Genomic DNA, 23,444 nt, shown 5'->3' on the forward strand with positions numbered 1-23,444 from the left:
CTGCGGCCGCGTAACTTCTACCGTCTTTTAACATATCGAGAAGCGTAACCTTCTCAGCAATCGTCATCATCCTTCGGTGGCGTTTAGGCTCACTACCAGCCTTAGTAGAAGCAGAACGCTTGGGAGGCATTGTACAGTAGGATTTAACAAAAAGTTCAACTTAAAACAGTCGCACACAGCACAGATAAAACTTCACAAACTTAAGAACGTCTACTCAGCGATACGCCGTGAGAAAGTGGACGACCCGGGCCCCGCGAGAACCCAGATGCTGCGGGTTGGAGATGAGGGCAAAACACCAATCACAGGCTAGATAACAAAACTTGAGTTCTGATTCGTCATCTATCAGCGCTTGAACCAATCACAACCCGTCTTACAGTATATGATGCGTAGGTTACCAACTCAAAGTACAAGATACCCCACGTATACCGTACGTACAGTATTAATAATAATAATAATAAATAATGATAATAATACTGTACAGTAATAATAATAATAATAATGATAATAATAACAATAATAATTTTATTAACAACAACAAGAATAATAATAATAACAATAATAATAATAGCTTTACGTATGTTATTTTATTCTTTTGTAGGATGTGTGTGTCTCTCTCTCTCTCTATCTCTCTCTCTCTCTCTCTCGTACGCTTATTCGAAATGTGATTTTTGCAACAAAAAATATTATTGGATGCAGTACTACGTACGTATACATACAAAAGAATCATGGAAAAGATGCACATCCATTACATTTGTAGTACAGTAGTAGCCATCAGCAGCCTTACACCATTCTAATATGGTATGACTGCATCTGATTTGCGTTTCATGTTCGATTTAATTTTACTACGTACTGTATACAGTACTGTATTATCGTATGATCACATTCTCTTTTCGTGTTTTATTTCTTTCTGTGCTGAATTATATATCATATGTAATGCAATGAACAATCAGTAAGAGCAGATATTACTAATTACAGTATTAATGGAATTACAGGTAACGAAATATCGTATTTGGGGGTCTTCAGATTTCGCGGTATTTTCGAAATTTCCGGAAAATCCGCGATATGTATATATATATGGGTTATGGAAAAATCCCGCGAAGTGGTGAATCCGCGATGGTCGAACCGCGAAGTAGCGAGGGTTCACTGTATCCCCAAATAGAGAATAGTCTGATTTGGCTCGGTCTGAGACTTCCCCCAGTTGACGATGAGTCCCAGGTCCTGAGTCATCGTATAAGTCTTCATTAGGTCCTCCAAACATTTCTCTTTTGACTGTGACCGGATCAGCCAGTCGTCTAGATAGAAGGAGACCCTTATCCCCTCCTGGTGTAACCAGCCTGCCACATTCGCCATTAGTCTGGTGAAAACTTGGGGAGCTGTGCTGAGACCGAAGCAAAGTGCCCTGAACTGGAAGCACTTGCCCTGGAACACAAACCTCAGATATCTCCTCGAAGACAGATGAATGGGGATGTGAAAATAAGCATCCTGCAGGTCGAGAGAAACCATCCAGTCTCCTGGACGAACTGCAGCCAGCACTGACTGAGTCGTCTCCATGGAGAACTTTGTTTTCTCCACGAAGGCGTTCAGAGAGCTGACATCTAGGACTGGTCTCCATCCACCCGAGTTCTTGGGAACCAGAAACAGGCGATTGTAAAAGCCTGGGGAGGTGAGGTCTTGAACCGGCTCTATTGCTCCCTTGACCAACATCTGGTCGACTAGCTCCAGAAGAACCTCTCGTTTCCCCGCGTCGGTGTACTGAGCCACTAAGGCTAGGGGAGAGTCTGAGAGAGGTGGTTTCTTTAAAAAGGGGATCTTGTAACCTTCCTTGACTACTGAGAGGGACCAGGTGTCCGCCCCTCTCCTTTTCCAAGACTGCCAAAAACGAGACAGTCTTGCCCCTACTGGTGTCTGGAGGACTTCCACTCCATTTTTTGACCGGGGCCTAAACGCACCCCTGCTGGTCCTTGGCCCTGACTCTTGTCTTCTCCCCCCTAAAATCCGCTCTCGAGGAGATCCTGCCCCGAAAGGGCTGTTGAAACTTCTTCTCCTCCTTCTTCAGAGGAGCAGGAGCAACAGGTAAGGTCTTTCTAGCTGACCGAGACAAAAGGTCCTGAGTAGCCTTCTGAGCCAGAGAAAGGGAGATATCTCTGACCAGAGCTTCAGGAAAAAGATGACGTGAAAAAGGGGCGTAAAGTAGCTCCGACTTCTGGGCACCAGTCACAGATCTAGAGGTGAAGGAGCACAAAAGGGCCCTCTTCTTTAAGACCCCTACTGAGAAAAGGGAAGCCAATTCATTAGCTCCATCCCTTAGAGCTTTGTCCATGCAGGACATGATACTCATCAGGTCCTTCGTGTCCTCCAGGAGTTCAGACTTCCTGGCCAGAGTCCCGAGAGACCAGTCCAGGAAGCTGAAAACCTCGAAAACCCTGAAAATTCCCTTGACGAGGTGATCAAGCTCCGACATGGACCACATCACCTTGGCAGAGTTTAAAGCATGCCTTCTTGCCGAGTCCACAAGAGCCGAGAAGTCACCTTGGGAGGAGGCAGGCACTCCTAACCCCAAAGGTTCCCCTGTCTCATACCACATACCGGCCTTGGAAGCGAGCCGAGACGGTGGAAAAGAAAAGGTGGTCTTGACAGTTTGTCTCCGTTCCTTCATCCAATCATCCACTTTAGCGAGAGCTTTCCTGGCCGAAATTGAAAGTTTCATTTTGATGAAGGCCGAAGACTTAGTAGCTTTCTTCCTGGTAAATTGAGACTGAGGAGAACGAGGGGCTGAAGGTTGAAATTCCTCCCCATAAAGTTCCAAAAGAGAGCGAGAAAGAACCTTGTAATCACTAGAAGAGTCGGCAGGTTTTTCTTCCTCTTCCGAAATATCTTCGAGGTCCTGCTCAAGGATAACATCCTGAAGAGTTGGGCTGCCAGCAGTCTGGCAGTGAGAGCTGTTTGAATCCTGGCGCCGAGCGCCGCTAACATCCAGTCGGCGAGAAGCGGTATCGTCACGATGACGAGAAGCGGTATCGTCATGATGACGAGAGGCAGTATCGTCACGATGACGAGAAACGGAAGCGTCCTGAAGATGCAGGCTGTCTTCGCCTTGAAAATGCAGACTGCATTCATCCTGTTTCCTAAGAAACGAGGCAGTAACGACCTGGCGTTTCGAAAGAGAAACAGAATCGTTACGGCGCCGAGAACGAGAGGCAGTATCGTCCTGGCGCCGGGAGAGGGGGGTAGGAAATTCCTGGCAGCGTGCCGATGAAGAGGGTGTGCGTTGTCGTACGGCCGACGAAGTGCGCAGAGGTTTCTTGGCAGAGATACTAAAATCTCTCTTAGAAGAAGATCGCTTAACAGGCAAAGAGACGTCCTTACGTCTGACGGACTGAGAAGGGTGGCTGAAAGCTTTAACTAACGATGAAAGTTGTTCCTGCATAACAACCATGAAAGCTTTAGCAACCTCCGCTGGCTCTCGCGGTGCCGAAGACGGCAGTTGTCGTACGGCTTGACTGGGAGCGCTGGCAGAAGAAGTAGGGAGTCTAGCAGGATTAACTGGGCTAAGGACTCTCTATTTCACCCTTTTAACAGGAACAACATCGAAATCGTCTTCCGAAGGATCAGGGTCTCGGCTACTCGAACCGGGAGAGAGGGAGCGAGACTGCACGTCCCGGTTCCACCCTCTCTTCATTGGTCTTGATTCGTAACGCCAATTACGTCTGCGAGAACGATCAGGCGAAGACACAAACGTATCCGACACGCCTTTCCTACGGCGGTCAAGAGCAGCCTGGGAGATCGCAACAGGACTGTCTGAAGCGACGACTGACCGAGGATAAGCACCTCTCACCCCCTTTCGGCTTTCGACGTACCTTCTCCCTTGGTCCTAGGAGCTTGGTAGAGGTCTAGACCTAGGGGTATGACAGATTCGATCAGTCGCCACCTCCACTGCACTTTCACAAGCACTAATTTCACCTACACCCTTACCTTTAAAGGCCTCCAACTGTGCTTTAATGGCCTCCAATTCAGCAGCTAATTTAGCATACCCAGGGTCATCCGTAGGCACAGATCCTGTAGAAGGGGCAGGAGTCACTTCATTTGGGGAAGGAATACCTTCCAAAAGGGTTACAAGCAAAGGGTCAATAGATAAATCTAAGCTAGGCTCACTAGCAGACTTTGACTTTGATTTAGCTCTTCTAACTCTATCAATCTCAAGTTTGCGCACATAGCGCTTCATAGCTAACCAATTACCATCACTTAAAACCTCGCATTCCTTGCACTTATTATCTAAAGCACATTCAAACCCCCTGCAACCCATACAGATAGTGTGAGGGTCAACCGAAACTTTCGGCAACCTCACCTTGCAAATATCATTCGCACAAACACGATAATGAATTTTCTCACTCATGATAATAAAGGAAAAAAGACAAAAAAACAAAAACAACACGATTGCCAAATCCCAACACAGTGTACTTCACCAAAAACGAAGTCCAAAAAGGCGATGAAGGGAAAGCGATCCGAAAAAACTCTGAAAGGCGGACCAACGATGTTGTCGACCCGGCCGGCAGAGATAATCTGAGGAACAGAAAACGGGAATGATTCCAAGTACCACCCTGTAAGGGTTGTTAACCATCTAACCACACAACCACCACAAGGCGGTTGCCGCAATTTTCGATTAAATTCTGCCGCAGTCGGAGACTCAGCTATATATATATAACTGCCAGGTAAGTTCTATTCATAAAATATAAACTTACAATTATCATTCATATGTAATAAATAAATTCATTTTTAAATTGCACTTCGTTTAATGAAGTACTGTAGCAAGTTATTTGTTTATTTCGGTGATCAGCTGATGACTCGCCAACCCTTTTCTACAAGCAAACATGCCAACTAGTGGTCTCTTAGCAGATGATTCTGTGCCATATTAGTTTTTATGCAGTATTTATCTATTTTCTCATATATTAATATTATGTGATAAAGCAATATTTTGATAATGAATTTGATGCTTGAATTCCAAAATAGTACAAACAGACAGTTGTTGAATACAACCTTGGTAAAAACATCTCACTGTTAGTCCAGTGCAGTATTCCCAAGTTAGAAGAAAAGTAACTAGACCTATAGTCCCATACATAAGCAAAAGTATCCCACCTAGTGAATTTGTCGAGACTTCTTTGATCAATAATTAATTTTGTGTGAAAATGTGTAGGCTATATGAGAAATTTGGGAAATATTACTGGAATTTTACTTCTTTACCTAAAGTTGATTAAGAACATTTGGCAACACTGCGTTCATGTAAATAACACTTGAAACATCGTGACCAAACACTATACGTGTAGTTACGTGGGCAACTATGACAGGTTTAGAGATTTCTTACATGAAAATGTAATAAAATTGGGATAACCAGCATGCAACTAATTAATAATACAACCAGAATATGAAAATGATATTTTAATTATAAAATAAATTTTTGAATATACTTACCCGGTGAATATATAATAGCTGCAACTCTGCGGCTCGACAGAAAACACACTCAAAAAACTCGCGAGCGATCGCTATGAAGGTTGCGGGTGTGCCCACCAGCGCCAACTGTCGGCCAGATACCACTCTTGCATGTAAACAAACCCTTCAATTCTTCTCGTCCCGCTGCGTCTCTATTGGGGAGGAAGGGAGGGTCATTTAATTTATATATTCACCGGGTAAGTATATTCAAAAATTTATTTTATAATTAAAATATCATTTTTAAATATTTAACTTAGCCGGTGAATATATAATAGCTGATTCACACCCAAGGCGGTGGGTAGAGACCAGAGTTAATTAAGTTTACAGCGTATAAGCTAAGAGTTTTTTCATTTTGACAGTTATCAATATAACAAAACCAAAATATATAGGTACCTGGTAAGGAAGTTGACTTAGACGATTACTCTGCCTTGTAAGTCTGTCTTCCTCACGGAGCCCAGCGATCCTCTTAGGATGCTGACAGACTCCCAGGAGCTGAAGTATCAAGGGCTGCAACCCATACAACAGGACCTCATCAAACCCCTAATCTGGGCGCTCTCAAGAAATGACTTTGACCACCCGCCAAATCAACCAGGATGCGAAAGGCTTCTTAGCCTTCCGAACAACCCATAAAACAATATTAAAAACATTTCAAGAGACAGATTAAAAGGATATTGGAATTAGGGAAGTGTAGTGGTTGAACCCTCACCCACTACTGCACTCGCTGCTACGAATGGACCCAGTGTGTAGCAGTCCTCGTAAAGAGTCTGGACATCTTTCAAGTAAAATGACGCGAACACTGACTTGCTTCTCCAAAAGGTCGCGTCCATGATACTTTGCAGAGATCTATTTTGCTTGAAGGCCACGGAAGTTGCTATAGCTCTAATCTCGTGCATCTTAACCTTAAGCAAAGATCGGTCTTCCTCACTCAAGTGGGAATGGGCTTCTCGTATTAAAAATCTGATAAAATATGACAAAGCATTCTTTGACATAGGTAAGGATGGTTTCTTAACCGAACACCATAACGCTTCAGATTTACCTCGTAAAGGCTTAGTACGAGCTAAATAGAACTTAAGAGCTCTAACGGGGCATAATACTCTCTCTAGTTCGTTGCCTACGATCTCTGATAAGCTAGGAATATCAAAAGATTTAGGCCAAGGACGAGAAGGCAGTTCATTCTTGGCCAGGAAACCAAGTTGAAGAGAACAAGTGGCTTTTTCTGTCGAAAAACCGATGTTCTTGCTGAAGGCATGAAGCTCACTGACTCTTTTAGCCGAGGCCAAGCACACCAGGAAAAGAGTCTTAAGAGTGAGATCCTTCAGGGAGGCTGAATGTAAAGGCTCAAACCTGTCTGACATGAGGAACCTTAGGACCACGTCTAAGTTTCATCCAGGAGTAGCCAAACGACGTTCCTTGGAGGTCTCAAAAGACTTAAGGAGATCTTGTAGATCTTTATTGTTGGAAAGATCTAAGCCTCTATGCCGGAAGACCGAAGCCAACATGCTCCTGTAGCCCTTGATCGTGGGAGCTGAAAGGGAGCGAACTCTTCTCAGGTATAAGAGAAAATCAGCGATTTGGGCTACAGAGGTATTGGACGAGGATACAGATACTGACTTGCACCAGTCTCGGAAGATTTCCCACTTCGATTGGTAAACTCTAATGGTAGAAGCTCTCCTCGCTCTTGCAATCGCACTGGCTGCCTCCTTCGAAAAGCCTCTAGCTCTAGAGAGTCTTTCGATAGTCTGAAGGCAGTCAGACGAAGAGCGTGGAGGCCTTGGTGTACCTTCTTTACGTGGGGCTGACGTAACAGGTCTACTCTTAGAGGAAGACTTCTTGGAAAGTCTACCAGCCATCGAAGTACCTCGGTGAACCATTCTCTCGCGGGCCAGAGGGGAGCAACTAACGTCAACCTTGTCCCTTCGTGAGAGGCGAACTTCTGCAGTACCTTGTTGACAATCTTGAATGGTGGGAATGCATATAGATCTAGGTGAGACCAATCTAGGAGAAAGGCGTCTATATGTATTGCTGCTGGGTCTGGGACTGGAGAGCAATAGATTGGAAGCCTCTTGGTCCTTGAGGTTGCAAAGAGGTCTATGGTGGGTTGACCCCAAGTCGCCCAAAGCCTCTTGCACACGTCCTGGTGGAGGGTCCATTCTGTAGGAATTACCTGACCCCTCCGACTGAGGCAATCTGCTAGAACGTTCAAGTCGCCCTGGATAAACCTCGTTACTAGGGAGATGCCTCGATCTCTTGACCAAATGAGCAGGTCCCTTGCGATCTCGTACAGTGTCAGGGAGTGGGTGCCTCCTTGCTTGGAAATGTAAGCCAAGGCTGTGGTGTTGTCCGAGTTGATCTCCACCACTTTGTCTCGAAGGAGACTCTCGAAGCTCATCAAGGCCAGGTGGACTGCCAAAAGCTCCTTGCCGTTGATGTGCATGCTCCTCTGACTTGAGGTCCACAGACCTGAGCATTCCCGACCGTCCAGTGTCGCACCCCAACCCAAATCCGATGCGTCTGAGAATAGAACGTGGTTTGGTTTCTGGACTGCTAGAGGAAGTCCCTCTCTTAGACTGATATTGTCTTTCCACCAATTCAGGCAAGCCTTTACTGTTTCGGAAATCGGGATTGAGACCGCCTCTAGCGTCTTGTCCTTTTTCCAGTGAAAAGCTAGATGGAATTGTAGAGGTCGGAGGTGTAGCCTTCCTAGCGAGACAAACTGCTCCAGGGATGATAGAGTTCCTACTAGACTCATCCAATTCCTGACTGAGCAACGTTCTCTCTTCAACATCCTTTGGATTACGAGCAGGGCTTGATCTATTCGGGGGGCAGACGGAAAAGCCCGAAAAACTGGACTGCGAATCTCCATCCCTAAATACAGTATAGTTTGGGATGGGATCAGCTGTGACTTTTCTATGTTGACCAAAAGTCCCAATTCCTTGGTCAGATCCAATGTCCAATTGAGATCCTTCAGACAGCGATGACTGGACGAGGCTCTGAGAAGCCAGTCGTCCAAGTAAAGGGAGGCTCGGATACCCGATAAATGGAGGAATTTTGCCACATTCCTCATAAGCCTCGTAAACACGAGAGGAGCAGGACTTAGGCCAAAGCACAGGGCCCGAAACTGGTACACCACATTGTCGAACACAAACCTCAGAAAAGGTTGGGAATCTGAGTGAATGGGGATGTGGAAGTATGCGTCTCTTAGGTCGAGAGAGACCATCCAGTCTCCCTTTCTGACCGCTGCTAAGACTGATTTCGTGGTCTCCATGGTGAACTTTGTCTTCGTGACAAAGACGTTCAGAGCACTGACGTCTAGCACCGGTCTCCAACCTCCTGTCTTCTTCGGTACTAGGAAGAGACGGTTGTAAAACCCCGGTGATTGAAGGTCCGAGACTTTGACCACCGCTCCCTTCTCTAGCAAAAGAGACACTTCTAGTTTCAGGGCTTGTCTCTTTGCTTCCTCTCGGTACTTGGGAGAGAGATCGATGGGGGAAGTCGCTAGAGGAGGTTTGTGTACAAATGGAATTTTGTACCCCTCTCTGAGCAACCTCACAGACTGTTGATCTGCGCCTCTCTTCTCCCAGGCTCGCCAGAAGTTCTTGAGTCTGGCACCTACTGCTGTCTGAAGCTGCGGGCAGTCAGACTCTGCCACGTGAGGACTTGGCTCCTTTCCTCTTGCCTCTCTTTCCTTCGGCACGAGTACTTCCCCTGCTGGGGGCTCTGCCACGAAAGGGCGGAATAAACCTGGACGCAGGAGTGTCTATCCTAGGTCTAGCAGAAAAGGCAGTCGAAGGAGTCCCTTTGCGAGCAGAGGACGCTACCAAGTCATGGGTGTCCTTCTGCACTAGAGACAAAGCTATGTCCTTAACCAAAAGTTCAGGAAACAAAAACTTTGATAAAGGGGTAAAGAGTAGCTCAGATCGTTGACAGGGAGTCACTCCTGCCGACAGAAAAGAGCAAAGAGACTCTCGCTTCTTAAGGACTCCTGAAGTAAACGAGGAGGAGAGCTCATTGGATCCATCGCGGATGGCTTTATCCATGCAGGACATAATGAGTAAGGAGACATCTCTATCGGCCGATGAGATTTTCCTACTCAAGGCTCCCAAACACCAGTCAAGGAAGCTGAAAACTTCAAAAGCTCTAAAAATGCCTTTAAGTAGATGGTCAAGGTCTGAGGATGACCAACTAATCTTCGAGCGTCTCATGGCTAGGCGGCGGGGAGAGTCTACAAGGCTTGAGAAGTTGCCCTGGGCAGAGGCAGGGACTCCCAAGCCGAGAACTTCTCCCGTGGCATACCAGACGCTCGATCTAGACGAGAGTTTAGATGGGGGGAAGGCAAAGGCCGTCTTCCCTAAACTCCTCTTGGTTTCCAACCAATCGCCTAACAGCCGTAAAGCTCTCTTGGACGAGCGAGAGAGTACAAGTTTTGTAAAGGCTGGCATGTCAGCAGGAACGCCTAAAACAAACTCAGACGGCGGCGAACGAGGAGCCACAGAGACAAAGTGTTCGGGAAACTCTTTAAAAATGAGCATGACTTTCTTAAAGTCCATAGATGGCGGAACTGCTCTAGGTTCATCAATATCTGAAGGATGATCCTCAGGCTGAGGGTCAGCAACGTCCTCATCCGAAAGTTCCTCATCTGACAACTGATGAGAAACAAGCAAAGGGGTTGGCAATGCTTGACACGCAGCGTCCACCCGCAATGGTGCATAAGTGGCGGACCAGGACGCAGCGTCCTGTAACTGCTTGACAGTCTGAGAACTGTCAACAACAACAGGTGCGTGAGGACGCACAGCGTCCACCCGAGACTGCTTAGACCGCCTAGTCTGCGCAGTCAAAACAACTCTAGGTTGCGGAAGTTGACGCTCAGCGTCAAAACAAGTCAACTCCGATGGTTGGCGAACGTCCTGAACGTCACCAGGCGCATCAGCGAGTTGCCTAACGTCCACATGCGGCTGAAAATCCACACGAGATCGCATCGAGTGTGGTACTACCCCAACCGCTTGACGTGAGTTGGCTACACCAGCGTCAACAGGACGCACAACAGAACGCTTGGGTGGCTGAAGGCCAGGATCTCGATAAGATAAACGGCTAGGCTCAACGGAAACCTTGTCGGCATTGTAGTCTTCCATAAGGGACGCAAGCTTAGACTGCATGTCCTGCAGTATAACCCATTTTGGGTCCACGGGAATGGGTGCGGTAACTGACGGGGTTAGCGTCTGAGACGGCACAACTTTGCCTTGCTTAGGCGGCGAGCAGTCATCCGATGACTGCAACGGGTCCGAACTGTCCCAATGACTACATCCAGGACGTTGGACCTGTCCTGAAGGGACCGACTTCCGAAAGGCCCACGCATTCCTCACACCGATCTCCCAATTGACAGGTTTTACCCCGACAATTGGAACAAACAGTATGTGGGTCGAGAGAAGCCTTAGGAAGACGCCTATTACAGTCCCTAGCATTACACTTTCGAAATCTAGGTACTTGAGAAGGGTCAGCCATTTTGAATTAGTCAAAGAAAATTCCAAAAACAATCCACGTCATCAACAAATAATCCGATTCAATAAAGAGTTCAAGAGTTTATGTTGAGGAAAAACACCTGCACTGCGAAAGCTCAAACCAAAATAAAGTACTTCACCAAATATGATGAGAAAACTCCAGGTTCTACAGCGAGTATGAATACGTCTTGTCGTCAACGTCGACAGAGAAGAATTGAAGGGTTTGTTTACATGCAAGAGTGGTATCTGGCCGACAGTTGGCGCTGGTGGGCACACCCGCAACCTTCATAGCGATCGCTCGCGAGTTTTTTGAGTGTGTTTTCTGACGAGCCGCAGAGTTGCAGCTATTATATATTCACCAGCTAAGTTAAATATTTAAAAATTTACTGTGTCTTACAAAAATCACACCGACTAGGAATTGCTGCTAGGATAGTTTGTAAAATACCAATTTTTTTTTCCAAAAACTGCTTTGCTAATTTAAGGGTGCATCTTACTACTTGTGGCGTCTTATGACAGGGGAAATACGGTAAATACAGTGCAGTACTTTGTTTCCTGCATTACATATACTGTATGTATATCATATAGAGGAGATCAGATGGAGACACTCTTTAAGTGGAAACTAATAAGCTGCTCTAAATTATTATAAGTTCTTATGAGCTGTAAACCAATGGCATGGAAGCAATAAACATCACAAATTTTAAAAACAATTTTTATTTTTCTTAACTATACCCTTGAATCCTTTAATTAGGAGATTGAATGTAGCACAGCTGAAGCTCAGCTGTTTAACTTTTAACGAGGTGTTGGCAGTTGCTGGTATTGGGGAAGCCCCACCCCTTGCTGTTACACTGAATAATCACTTTGATTGCATCGGGGACTTTTGGGGAAGGTGATGGCAGCAAGTTAAATTGAAGGACTCAGTTACCTGGCTCAAGGTTGAAAATATCCTTTTACAGCTGATACTGAGGTGTTTTTTCTTTTGTATGCAAGCTAAAAATTCTGCCACTAGAGGAATAGTCTCTGAGAAAAGTATTCCTTCAATGGCTCCAACCACAGAAGGTGGCCCAATGTGCTTGATACATGTTAGTGGAGGATTTCCTGACACATTAAGATATGCCATGCAATGTTTTGCTTGAAAAGCCTCTCTCTCAGAAGAGAAGCTGTATAACCCCCACCTGTGAAGTGATAGAGAATCCACTGATTTGTGGAACCTCCGTTGATGGAGCAGGTTGTGCCCCTGGAGAAGCTCTGTTGGAACCTTTCTTAGAAGATGCAGAAGGTTTGGGTACTATTTTGCTTGAGGCCATTTTGAAGCCACTAACATTAGCTTCAAATCTGTGGATGAAAGTATACTTTGTTTATTACCCTTCAGAGTACTGCTACCAAGTTTGGCACTGGTAAGCAGTAAAGTGGCAGTTTTCTGTTGAGGCTTGTAGCAATCATGTTGATTGTTGGGGAACCCCACGAAGTCAGGAGCTTTGTCTCTGATAGTGGATGTGAAGACCATTGTATCCCTTCAACCCCAATGTGTCAGCTATAACACCCCTTTATATGGGATTGAATTGGGCTGAGAGGACTACTGCATTGTGGATTATTAAACTGTATGCTGCCACTGCTGTCTGACAAAAAGTCTGTGATATCGTCCCTCCTTTTTTGTTGATGTATGCCACTATGGCTGCATTGTTGTTCATTAATGCAACCGAGTGATCAAGTAGAACAACTTGGAAATGTCGAAGTGTCACATTGACTGCCTTTAACTCTAGAACACTGATATGAAGAGTTTTGTCCTCTTGTGACCAGACCTGATTTCAGCTGGCCCATGAGATGAGGGCCCCACTCTCTCTTAGACATATCTGTAAACAAAAGGAGATCTGGACGGAACTACCACAAGGAGATCGCTGAAACAGGTTCTCCGTATCTAGCCACCAAGGTACAGTAGGTCAAGTTTGGTGTCTTGCTCTTTTGATATCAGAGTTCGGGGAGAGTCTGCAGTTTGCGCCCAGTGCCTTTTTAGGCACCATTGTACCGATTATAGATGGAGCATACCGTGAGGAACCAATTTCTACAATGCTGTCAAATGGCTCAGAAGTTGTTGCCATTGTTACGATGTTAGCTGCGAATAAATTGGTTTACCCTATCCTTGGGTGGAAAGACCTTTCTTGCTACAGTATCTATGTCCATGCCCAGGTATATCATTCTCTGCTATGGTGAAAGCTTGGAGTTCTCTAGATTCATCAGAATCCCTAGATCCCGTCAAAAGGAGAGAAATCTGTCTTGCTGATGACAAAGTTGGGACTCTTGAGTCTGCCAGTATCAGCTAGTTGTCAAGATACTGAATCAGATATACTCTGCTGGCATGAGCCCATGCTGATACCAACGTAAACACTTATGGGAGTGCCTGAGGAGCCGTGGACAGCCTGAAGAAAGGAACTTTAACCAGGAAGATTTTGCTACCTAGGACAAAGTGTAGATACTTCTTCGAAGAATGATTAATGGGGATCTAGAAGTAAGCATTGGATAAGATGAACTCAAACAATTCACATGCGACATAGTAGTAAATAACCAAAGCTTTCAACATCTCTTAGTATGGCTATGTAAGGGAAGTGAATGTTATGAGGAAACAAAATTTAAACTGCAATATTTCCCCTCAGGATAAACATGGCCTGCTGTAACCACCATTCCCCATGAATAAAATTCCAAGTATTTATGATAATGCTTGAACAAATAGTAGTGAAGGTAGACTGACACTGCCAGATACCCGCAGATAACATAAAAGGCAAATTCAGATTATGCTTACAGGTAACAGAAGTAGTATTTTGACTTAAAGAGCTCCCACTGTTACCTCATACTTTGCCCTCCATCACATTGTCATAGGCCCTCAAAATAAACTGTATAAGCCAATGAAGACCATGTCCATATTTGCATGCTTTTTCCTCAACATATAATTGTTACATTCATAGCCTCATAATTTAGCAATAGCAGAATCAGCTTATGGAAAACAGTGAAGAGTTGGAAGTTATGGATGGGTTGTGAGTTGTCTAACCCTAATGATGTTGGACTAGTGAACTTTCCAGCTTCCTAACACACCCACAGAAGGCATCTGGTTCGTATAGTGATTGTTTGTTGTATGAGGATGGTCACTGTTTTGTCAAGATCACACAATCAAAGTGGGAGGGCCTCATCACATTAATTCTCACTACCATGGGTTGGAGCCATTCAGCAGCTTCTTTCTATTTCTCCTTTACTTCAATACCACTTATTTACATAGCATCATTGAAACATAAGCTTGATAAAAAAAAAATATTGTTAGTAATTCAACCTTTATTCAAGGCAATTTTAAAGAATCAAATTTACTTAGCAGCATTGAAACATAAGCTTGAGATAAAAATATAAATATTAGTAATTATAACTTCTATTCAAGACAATTTGAAGACCTAAAACCTCTAAAAGCAATGCACATAGAGGATGGTGATTTAGAACATAAATGCTATAACTGATATAATGCTGACCCCGGAAGTGCAGATTATTAACAAGTTATTGTAGTAAGACATGACACAAAAGCAGCTGGTCAGGATCATTTGTTACTTTTCTGAAGACTAAAAATCTGAAAGAATGTGTATTGGCACAAATGGCAAAGCCAGAGACATAAACATGCCACTCTGCTATGCCAGGACACAACTGCAAGTTGGTAACCTCAACGTTAACAACTCTCGCGTAAAAAGAAAAAAAAAAAAATGATGAAAGTCTTTATTATGCAAACTAGTTTCAGGAGCATGGAAAAGAACGTCCGCTCTCAACCATGGCTAAAATCAAATAGGGGTTGTTGTGAGTGAGCAAGGGGGGAGGGGAAAGCTTGCTACAATACCCACTGGTAACAAGCAGACCAGTTGTTGACACCTTATTAAAAGATCTTATGGCTGTGTTCCAGCTTGCACTATTTTCTATATACTATTTAAAGAACAAAGATAATTTTGCTACTTGTCTATCAAATAATAGACAGAAATGCAAGGTGGGTATTTCCACATAGGACCTCCTGAGAGGGTGAATGTCACCAACTGCTGTAATATATTTCAACATCACTTGTCATTAAATTGTAATACAACTCTTGTTTTAACAATTTTGGTCCAGAGAAATTTCAATGACATAAGCAACTTTGTGATTTACTTGAACATGCAGTGGCATAATAACAGAAAAACAAATATCTATAAAAATTCCAAATCTGACTTACCTGTGTTGGAAGCCCATATTCTAGATCCAGCAAACAAGTTTGGCAAACATTCTTAAGCTTTGCGCACGTCTGACACACTTCTGTCTTTTTGAACCTCATTCTTGCTCCAGGACACCTTCAATAAAACAAGAAAAGTTTTTATAATTGTACTAATAACACTGAAAATTCATATATAACTAAGAACACATTCATATGTGTGAAAATATTTCTTGTGATCTTTAGCAAGAATCTGTTTTAAAAAGAATATCCCCTGGTAACAAAACATCTCAGAAATACCAATACAGTACATATATCAAACTATAATTGCTAAATTCTAAATAAGTTTTACATTTTACAATGGAAACCAATAGGTTTTATATGTGCCTACAAAAACACTTAGCTGCTTATAATGAGCTTTAAGGATAGTTTGGTGTTAGGTGTAAGTCTCATGTCTCAACCATGAACTGCTCTTAGACTTTGGTTGTGTGAGCAGATCAGAGATGGACACTCACTGGAGAGAATGGGACGAAGGCACATCTAGTATACGGCACAGTTTGTGCCTTATAGACATGGGGCCACATCTCAAATATTGTAAACGTTAATCAATCGTCAGATCTTTAGCTTGGTGAATAACTACCAAAGAGGTAGGTAGGTGACCGACTCCTAAGATCTCATCAAATTACAGTTCCTCATGAAGTTTTTATTTCAATAATGGAAGTAAGTGAAAATCATTGTATTAAATGTTCACCCAGATAAACCATCACTCAAGTATCCCTGCAATCCCTTTTACAAGTTTTCAGGCTAAAAAATTTTCTCTCTATCTCACTAGAGTGAACTATTTCATCATTGGAATGCCTAAATATTGCAAGAGAGAAAAATGAAAAACACTGCCAAGTCTTTGGAACATATTACAGCAAGGTTTGCAAGAGCCCATCTCTTGACAAACTGGTAGAAATTTTGAAACACCTTCCTATTGCATTAATAACAGAAATAAAGTATTATACAATATTACTTAAACAAAGTGAATCAGGGAGTGAAAGAATGGTGCAGGATTAGTTAATTGATAAGGTCTTATCTATACTGGAGTTAGTCTCATATCTTATTAAACTATAATTTGACTAAACAAGAAATCCTATCTGGCACTAAGGACTATGGTAGAATAACGAGATAAGGTTTCTTTGTGGTGAAATTATATCCAGTTAATAAGATACAAGCCTTAATTCCAGCATAGCTAAGACTTCATCAATTAATAGACTTTGTACCATGCTCCCACTTCTTGATTCACTTTCTTAAGGTAAAATTGTACTGTATAATACTTGATGTCTGTCTTTAACAAAACTGAAATGTGATTTAAAATTTCTCACAGTTTTTCTTGACTCTTTGGTGGCATCTTACCAGTTTCTTCATACTGTATAAACCAGACTCCTCTGTCACTTGCTGCCCAACTAAAATGACAACCCTTTTGACTGATGTGTTTAGCAATAAGCACAGTAACGAGTTTCTCCAACTAGCTTACTCCCGTTTTCATGAAGCTAAACTAGATTTTTCAGTCCTTAGCACCTTCCAGCATCGGCAGACACTGCAAGAAAAAAAAATGATACGTCTCCCCTTCACACCTGGAAGCAGCAGAACTTTTTTTTTTGACGGAGCACCAGCGATGTCTATGGAAAACCAACTTCCTTAGGTTCACATTGCCATAGATGTAAGGCAACACATGCAAGGTCTAGAACTGCAATAGACCAACAGGAACAATTATGTTGGATTATGACAGGTAGTATAGAAAACTGTCTCACAATTACAGCTAGCAAAAACACTACATATCCTAAGCTTCTTCTATAAGTATCTCTTGAATACAATGATCTACCAATACATTTATTCAATCTGAGAGAAAAAGCAAAAGATTAAAATAGCCAGATTAAGAGGTGCCACAGCAGTATGTCTGTATTGAACTGTGACTAAAGTCAAAGAGAAGGATACTTTACTTGGCACAAGTGGTTGTAGCTTACCCTCCACCTGCTAACTACTGTATTACGTATGTCTGGAGTTACCCAGGTCTATGCCCTTCAGGAGAAAAACTTGGCCCAAGGCCGTGCGGACTCCCTTGATGGCTGGAATGGACATGTTGACCACGTCCCTGAGGTAAACTAGGAAGTCCGCTACCTGCGGAATGGAGACCTTCAGGGGCTTGATGTCCCTAGTGGCGCACCATTTGGTAAAGGTGGCCCACTTAGCCTGATATACAGCTGTCGATGACCGTCTCAGGTAGCCCGACGTCCTCGTTTCTGTACTCGACGAATAGCCTTCCCTCCTCAAGAGACGCTCGATAACCTCCATGCGTGAAGGCGGAGGGACCGTGGATTTTCGTGGAACGTTTGGAAGTGTGATTGCCGGAGAAGATCTGGCCTGTCCGGATGGGGCCAGGGCGGCTGTTGTGTTAGCTCCCTTATGTCCACGAACCATTCTCTCTCCGGCCACCAGGGCGCTACCAAAGTCATCTGTAGGTTGCTTGTCTTTCTCACCCTGTTGAGGACCTGCCTGAGCATCCCGAAGGGGGGAAAAGCGTACACGTCGAGATTGTCCCACGGATGTTGGAAGGCGTCTTCGAACGCCGCTTTTGGGTCTGGAACAGGAGAACAGAACACGGGGAGCTGCGTGTTCAGTCTTGTTGCGAAGAGGTCCATCACCGGCGAACCCCATTTCTGAATGACGGATCTGGCTACTTCCGGGAGTAGGGACCATTTGGATCCCACCACTTGCCCCATCCTGCTGAGGCCGTCGGCGAGGACGTTCCTTTTCCCTAGGATGAACCTCGCTGATATTCTTATCTGTTCCACTTCGGCCCATTCCAGAAGTTGTAAAGTGAGGACGCACAGCTCCTTCGACTTTAGGCCTCCCTGCTTCTTTATGTAAGCTACTACCGTGGCGTTGTCGCACATCAACGCTACGGTGTTTCCCCGGAGTAGGTATACAAACTCCAGGCACGCTCTTTGTACTGCCATCAACTCTAGAACGTTGATGTGCTGGGACTTCTCTAGGGCTGTCCAGTTTCCTCTTGCTGATTTCCCTAAGAGATGAGCACCCCACCCCTCCTTCGACACGTCCGTGAACAGGAGCATCTCCGGAGGGTCGGCTGCAAAGGGCATCCCTTTGAGAGTGTTCGTCCTGCAGCTCCACCATTCCAGGACCCGTTTCGTGTTCGGAAACACCGGGACCACTCTGTGGGGGGAATCCGTTTGGATCCAGTTCTCCTTCAGGTTCCATTGGACCTCCCTGAGCCTTAGCCTGCCCTGGGGGACCAGTTTCTCCAGAGACACAAGATGACCTATTAGTCTCTGCCAGTCCTTTGCTCTCCTGGGTTGGTCCGTCAGGAAGGGGCGGAGGACCTGGTCTAAGTTGTCCAGTCTGTCCGCGGAAGGGAAGGCTTTCACTAACCGGGAGTCCAGAACCATCCCGAGGTAGGTCGTCCTGGTGGAGGGAATCAGTTGAGACTTCTTTAGGTTGATGGTGATCCCCAGAACGTTGCAGAACTGCAGTAACCTCGCGCCTTGCTCCTTCAGTATTTCCTCTGAGGCTGAAAGTAGCAACCAATCGTCCAGGTAACAAATCAGGCGGATGCCTTGTTCGTGTGCCCAGACTGAGACCGTTGTGAAGACCCTCATGAAGGCTTGGGGGCAGTGGACAGCCCAGAGGGTTTTGAACTGCAACGTCTGGTTTTCCCATTTCACCCGTAGGTATTTCCTGCTGGAGGGATGAACCGTGATCTGGAAGTAGGCCTCCTTGAGATCTACTGACATCATGAAGTCCCCTTTTCTCAAGGATGCCAATACTGATTTTGGAGTGTCCATTTTGAAGTGCGTCTTGCAGACGAACTTGAGGGCTGAGAGGTCTATGACCAGTCTCCATCCTCCTGTTGCTTTCTCCACCAGGAACAGCCTGCTGTAGAACCCCGGACCTGGGTCCCGAACAGGTTCCATTGCCCCTTTTTGCCAACATTGCTGAGACCTCTCCCTGCAGAGGTGTCCGTTTCAAGGGATCCTTTGGGGCTAGCCACTCCGCCTGCAGATCTGGTATCAGAGGAGGAGAGTCCGCTAGGAGGGGCAAACTGTACCCTTCTTTCAGAACTGTCACTATCCACGGGTCTGCTACGTGTTTTTCCCATGCTTACCAAAAAAGTTTGAGGCTCCAGCAGGAGTAGGGGGCCTCCCTCCCTATCTCCTCCTCGATGAGCGGCCTGAACGACCTCTTCTGGATGCGGAGAAGGACGGTCTATAGGCGGCTTGATTCGGGGCTGATCCCCTACGGGAGGGCTGAGACGACTGAAACCATGTTGTCGCCGAGTTGTCTCTCCTAGGGTGGTTAGAAGCGGGCCGAGGAGGGTGAGGCGTGTCGACGGAGGGTCTTCTAAACGTCGGCCTCCTGACCGGGTGGGGCCTGGTCTCGAACGGCTCCTTCATCCTCCGAATTCTCTCCATCGCTTCCTCCGCTGCCTTCAGGGGAAAGATTGAGTCGTCCCACAGGGTCAGGTTCCTCAGAGATCTGGCCTCTCTGTCTGGCAGCCTCCTGGATATCTTGCTCAGAACAGTGTCCCTCCTTCGTAGGACCCAGTTGGCGGACATGGCTAACGACTGGTAAAACAAGAATTTTAGGGCCTTGCTTCCTGAGCTGATGAGTTCCTTGAGCAAGGCCTTGGTCCCCGGAACTGACAGGTCGTATGACGACTGAACGCCCACCAGTCTAACCAGGAGGAGACGTTGACAAGGTCCTTCGACATCTCCTCCATCATGACCGCCTCCGAAGGAGAGAAGCAGATCAGAGCCGTGGATGCCCTTACTTCTGAGGCTCCTTGCCCTAGGACGGTGAGTGCTGGCTCCAGTGCACAGGCGCCCGCTCACTGTCCTTCTGGGAGGTAGAACCTGCTCTGGGACTTCAGGCCCTGGAGCAGCTTGGAGGAGCTCTGGCTCTTGGGCGCCTCGGCGTGGTTGGCCACTATCCTGTCCACGTGAGCCTTACCCAAATAAACCTCCCTCGCCAAAGGGAGGGCCAAGGAGGGGCGCTGCTGGACTGGGGCGTCCACTATTCTATTTAGGCTGGAACGCCAAGCATCTTCGGAGGAGGGTTCCGGTATGTCCAGCCTGTGGTGACTTCTGATGAGGCCTATCATTCTCAAATAGGCCGATACCTCCGCTGCTGACCTCTCTCCATGGTCGTCGAGCTCCTCCGACGGGGGTGCTGGTGCAAGTGACGAGGGTACCCCGATGGAGGACCTTGTACGTGGGAGAGTTCTGGACTGACGCTCCCGCGGGGGCTCCCGACGAAGGACGGGTATCTCCGTCGGAACGGGGGCCTCCATCCTGGGCCTAACGTCTCTCCTGGAGGTCCTCGAATCTACGGGCCTACTCGTTGAGGAAGGCCGAGGGCTGCGCTCGTGCCGAGCTAGGTGGCCCTTGGAGGTCAGAACTCGGCTGCCAGACCGAAGGGGAGACTCTTTCCGCTGGGCGGATGGAATCGGAACCTTCGCAGTCTTATGCCTGTCAACTGGAACCTGCCATGAGGAATCCCTCCGTCGGGTGCCGCTGCCGCCGGAGGAGTATCTATCCAGGGAGGCCGTCCTCGGACGCCACCCTGAGGGGCCCGGCGCCGCAGCTAGTTCCAGAAGTCTGTCTCTGTGAACCATCACCCATTCGTTGTTCTTGGGGGATCTTGGGCGCCGACTCTCGTGGCGCGACCTCGAGGGGAAGCGGGAACGCGACAACTTCCTGCGGGACTTCCCTTTTCGCCTCCTGAGGTTCCACAGTGCCTCATCCTGAGAAGAGCAGGAAGGATCCTCCACCGATGAGACCGACGACTTATAGGCCCTCTTCGAAGGCCTCGGCTCCTGCGGTGATGTAGGAGGATTCCTGCAGAAAAACCTCTGGGAAGACAGCCGACGGCGCTAGGGGGGGAGCAGGGCTGTCCCGTGGGAGCCCAGGTCCCGAAGTCATCCTCCATCCTCATCGGGGACCTGAAAGGCGTCTTAGGGGGAACCCAAGCAGTGGGGTCCGACGGCGGGGAATGCTCCTTCTCGACGTCGCCCTCGGCTGCTGAACCACCTGAAATGCATGCCCAAGAGGCTGGGGAGAAATTAGTAGCATTATTACCCCACATGGGGTCATCAGAGGAGACGTGACCAGCAGGCACCAGGTCACCATCTCCCGAAAACACTCCCGCCCCTCTCTCAGGCCCCTCACTCGCCTGAAAAGACGCCACAACCCCACTGCCATGAAGATCAGACTCCTGGGGAAGGGCCGCGGGCCTCTTCCCCGCAACGGACTTACCTCGTCCCCTACTCGGGTAGGGAAGGTTGGGAGAGAAGCTAGGACCGCCGAGGCACTCGTCAAAGCAAGGGAGGAAGGGACGTTGGTCTTCTTAGGCGACTTCTTTGCCGCCTTCTTCTTCTTGGTGCTATTCCGCACCCACAGCACCTCATTCCACGACTCGCACTCCGGACACGTGTCGGAAGGGGAACACACGCTGCCCCGGCACGATGAACACAAGGAGTGCGGGTCAATTTCTGGTTTCGAAAGGAACGCTCCACACGATTTGCCGGCCATAGGCCCAGGACAACGGCGAGGATGCTCCATGATGAAGGAGAAGCACTACGAGACACAAGCGTGCACAGAGAAAGCACAAAGGGACCACGTGGGAAGCGCGTGGGACACACAAGTCACACTGGGTTAAGGAGAGCGGTGAGATGATATCGCGACGCGACCAGAGAACTTACTGGAGGTCGAGACCTGAGCAAGCATGCTCTCTGACCCGGGGTTAGCCTCAGGGCACGTATCACTATGCCTGAGGTCGCCCCTCATAGAAAATGGGTTTAGGGTAAACTACACAAAACTCTGGTCGGATGGGAGGAGATCCCAGATACTCCTAAGAAAGTAGTTCGAGGTAAGTACTTCGTGTTGGAACAATCAGGATTTATGAAATCATTAGAGTACTACACAGTATTTGGATTTTATTTCATGTTTCATGAAAGCGAGGTAAAAAGAATTAAACAGTACTTACCATCTGAAGACTGTGAAAGGTCTTGTACATATTTTGCATTCTTTACCGTAGCGATCTCGCATCATTCGCACATAAGGATTGTCTCCCAAACATGTCTGACACAATATTGGAAAATCCTAGAATTGAAAAAAATGAGACATTAGAGTAATATACAGCATAAATGTACTATTAAAATAATGATTGGTGTTAGAGGTGAAAAATATTATAAAATTAACTGCTTATTAAATATTGCAAAACCCTAATATTGTAAAGACCAATGCAATACCTAATGTTGTTCCACATTTTGAAGCCTTTGATCAGTAGTGCATAAACTTGAAAACAAATCAAAGCTTAAAATAACTAAAAAAATTATGAAAGCTTACACTTATTCTCAGTCAAAAATCAGACTTATTGTAATATGACAAATTTGGAGATAATTTGTATTTTTCCTAACCATACAAACCTTAGCTATTTACATTGGGTTTACTTTCGGCGTAGCTGAAATGACGAGCCAATAGTTTTTAACGAGGGTTAACTACCCCCGCACTAGTTAGCGGGGGTAGGGGGAGGGGTAGCTTGCTACCCCTCCCCCCCCCCCCCACACACCGGTGATTTGCTTCACTTCACTTAGAGGTAGGACTTGACTTGGGGGACAGGGCTGGCGGGCAAATATGTGTAAATAGCTAAGGTTTGTATGGTTTGGAGAAATACAAATTATCTCCGAATTTGTCATTTGTTCCGTAACCGAAATACAAACCACGCTATTTACATTGGGTGACTTACCCCTTACGAAGGGTGGAAAGTCCCCAGCCTTACTGACTTTGGCTTTACCTGGGGGCTCCGCCTCCCAGAGAGTAGCACTTGAGAAAAGGAGCCCCTGCACCTCACAAGTTCCTTGCTTCGCGAGGAACGTGTGGCCTACATAAGTTGTGTGTGGAGGAAAGAGCGTGACTCGTCCTATGAAGTTGACCTTGAGACCTTTAGATAGAAATCCAGGATAGGACGTTCCCAATACCACCTCGTCAGGGTATGGGGAACGCAACAGTATTAAACTTAATACTAGGAGCACAAGGAAGCATGGGTTACCTGCAGAGGTTGAGGTCAGCTATGCAGAGACCAGAATCCTGCTTCCCCAAGAGAGGGGAGGATGAAGAAAGAAGTAAGGGTCAGACATACTCTTTCATTCATGCAGACTAAAACCGGGTATCAACGCCCTCAACCTACTGCTACTTGTCCAT

General features: G+C 46.3%; 1 protein-coding gene across 1 annotated transcript in view; it reads right to left on the reverse strand.

The window, feature by feature from the left end:
* Window positions 1-23,444, reverse strand: part of LOC137641489 (pre-mRNA-splicing factor RBM22) — a 66,575-nt gene that overhangs the window by 30,512 nt on the left and 12,619 nt on the right. The window contains exons 2-3 of the mRNA XM_068374108.1: window positions 22,228-22,343; window positions 15,205-15,319 (exon numbers count right to left, since the gene is read on the reverse strand). Coding sequence (XP_068230209.1) covers window positions 15,205-15,319; window positions 22,228-22,343 — 231 coding nt within the window. The remainder of the gene's footprint in view (window positions 1-15,204; window positions 15,320-22,227; window positions 22,344-23,444) is intronic.

The sequence above is a fragment of the Palaemon carinicauda genome, chromosome 5 (genome assembly GCF_036898095.1).
Source record: "Palaemon carinicauda isolate YSFRI2023 chromosome 5, ASM3689809v2, whole genome shotgun sequence".
Classification (NCBI taxonomy): domain Eukaryota; kingdom Metazoa; phylum Arthropoda; class Malacostraca; order Decapoda; family Palaemonidae; genus Palaemon; species Palaemon carinicauda.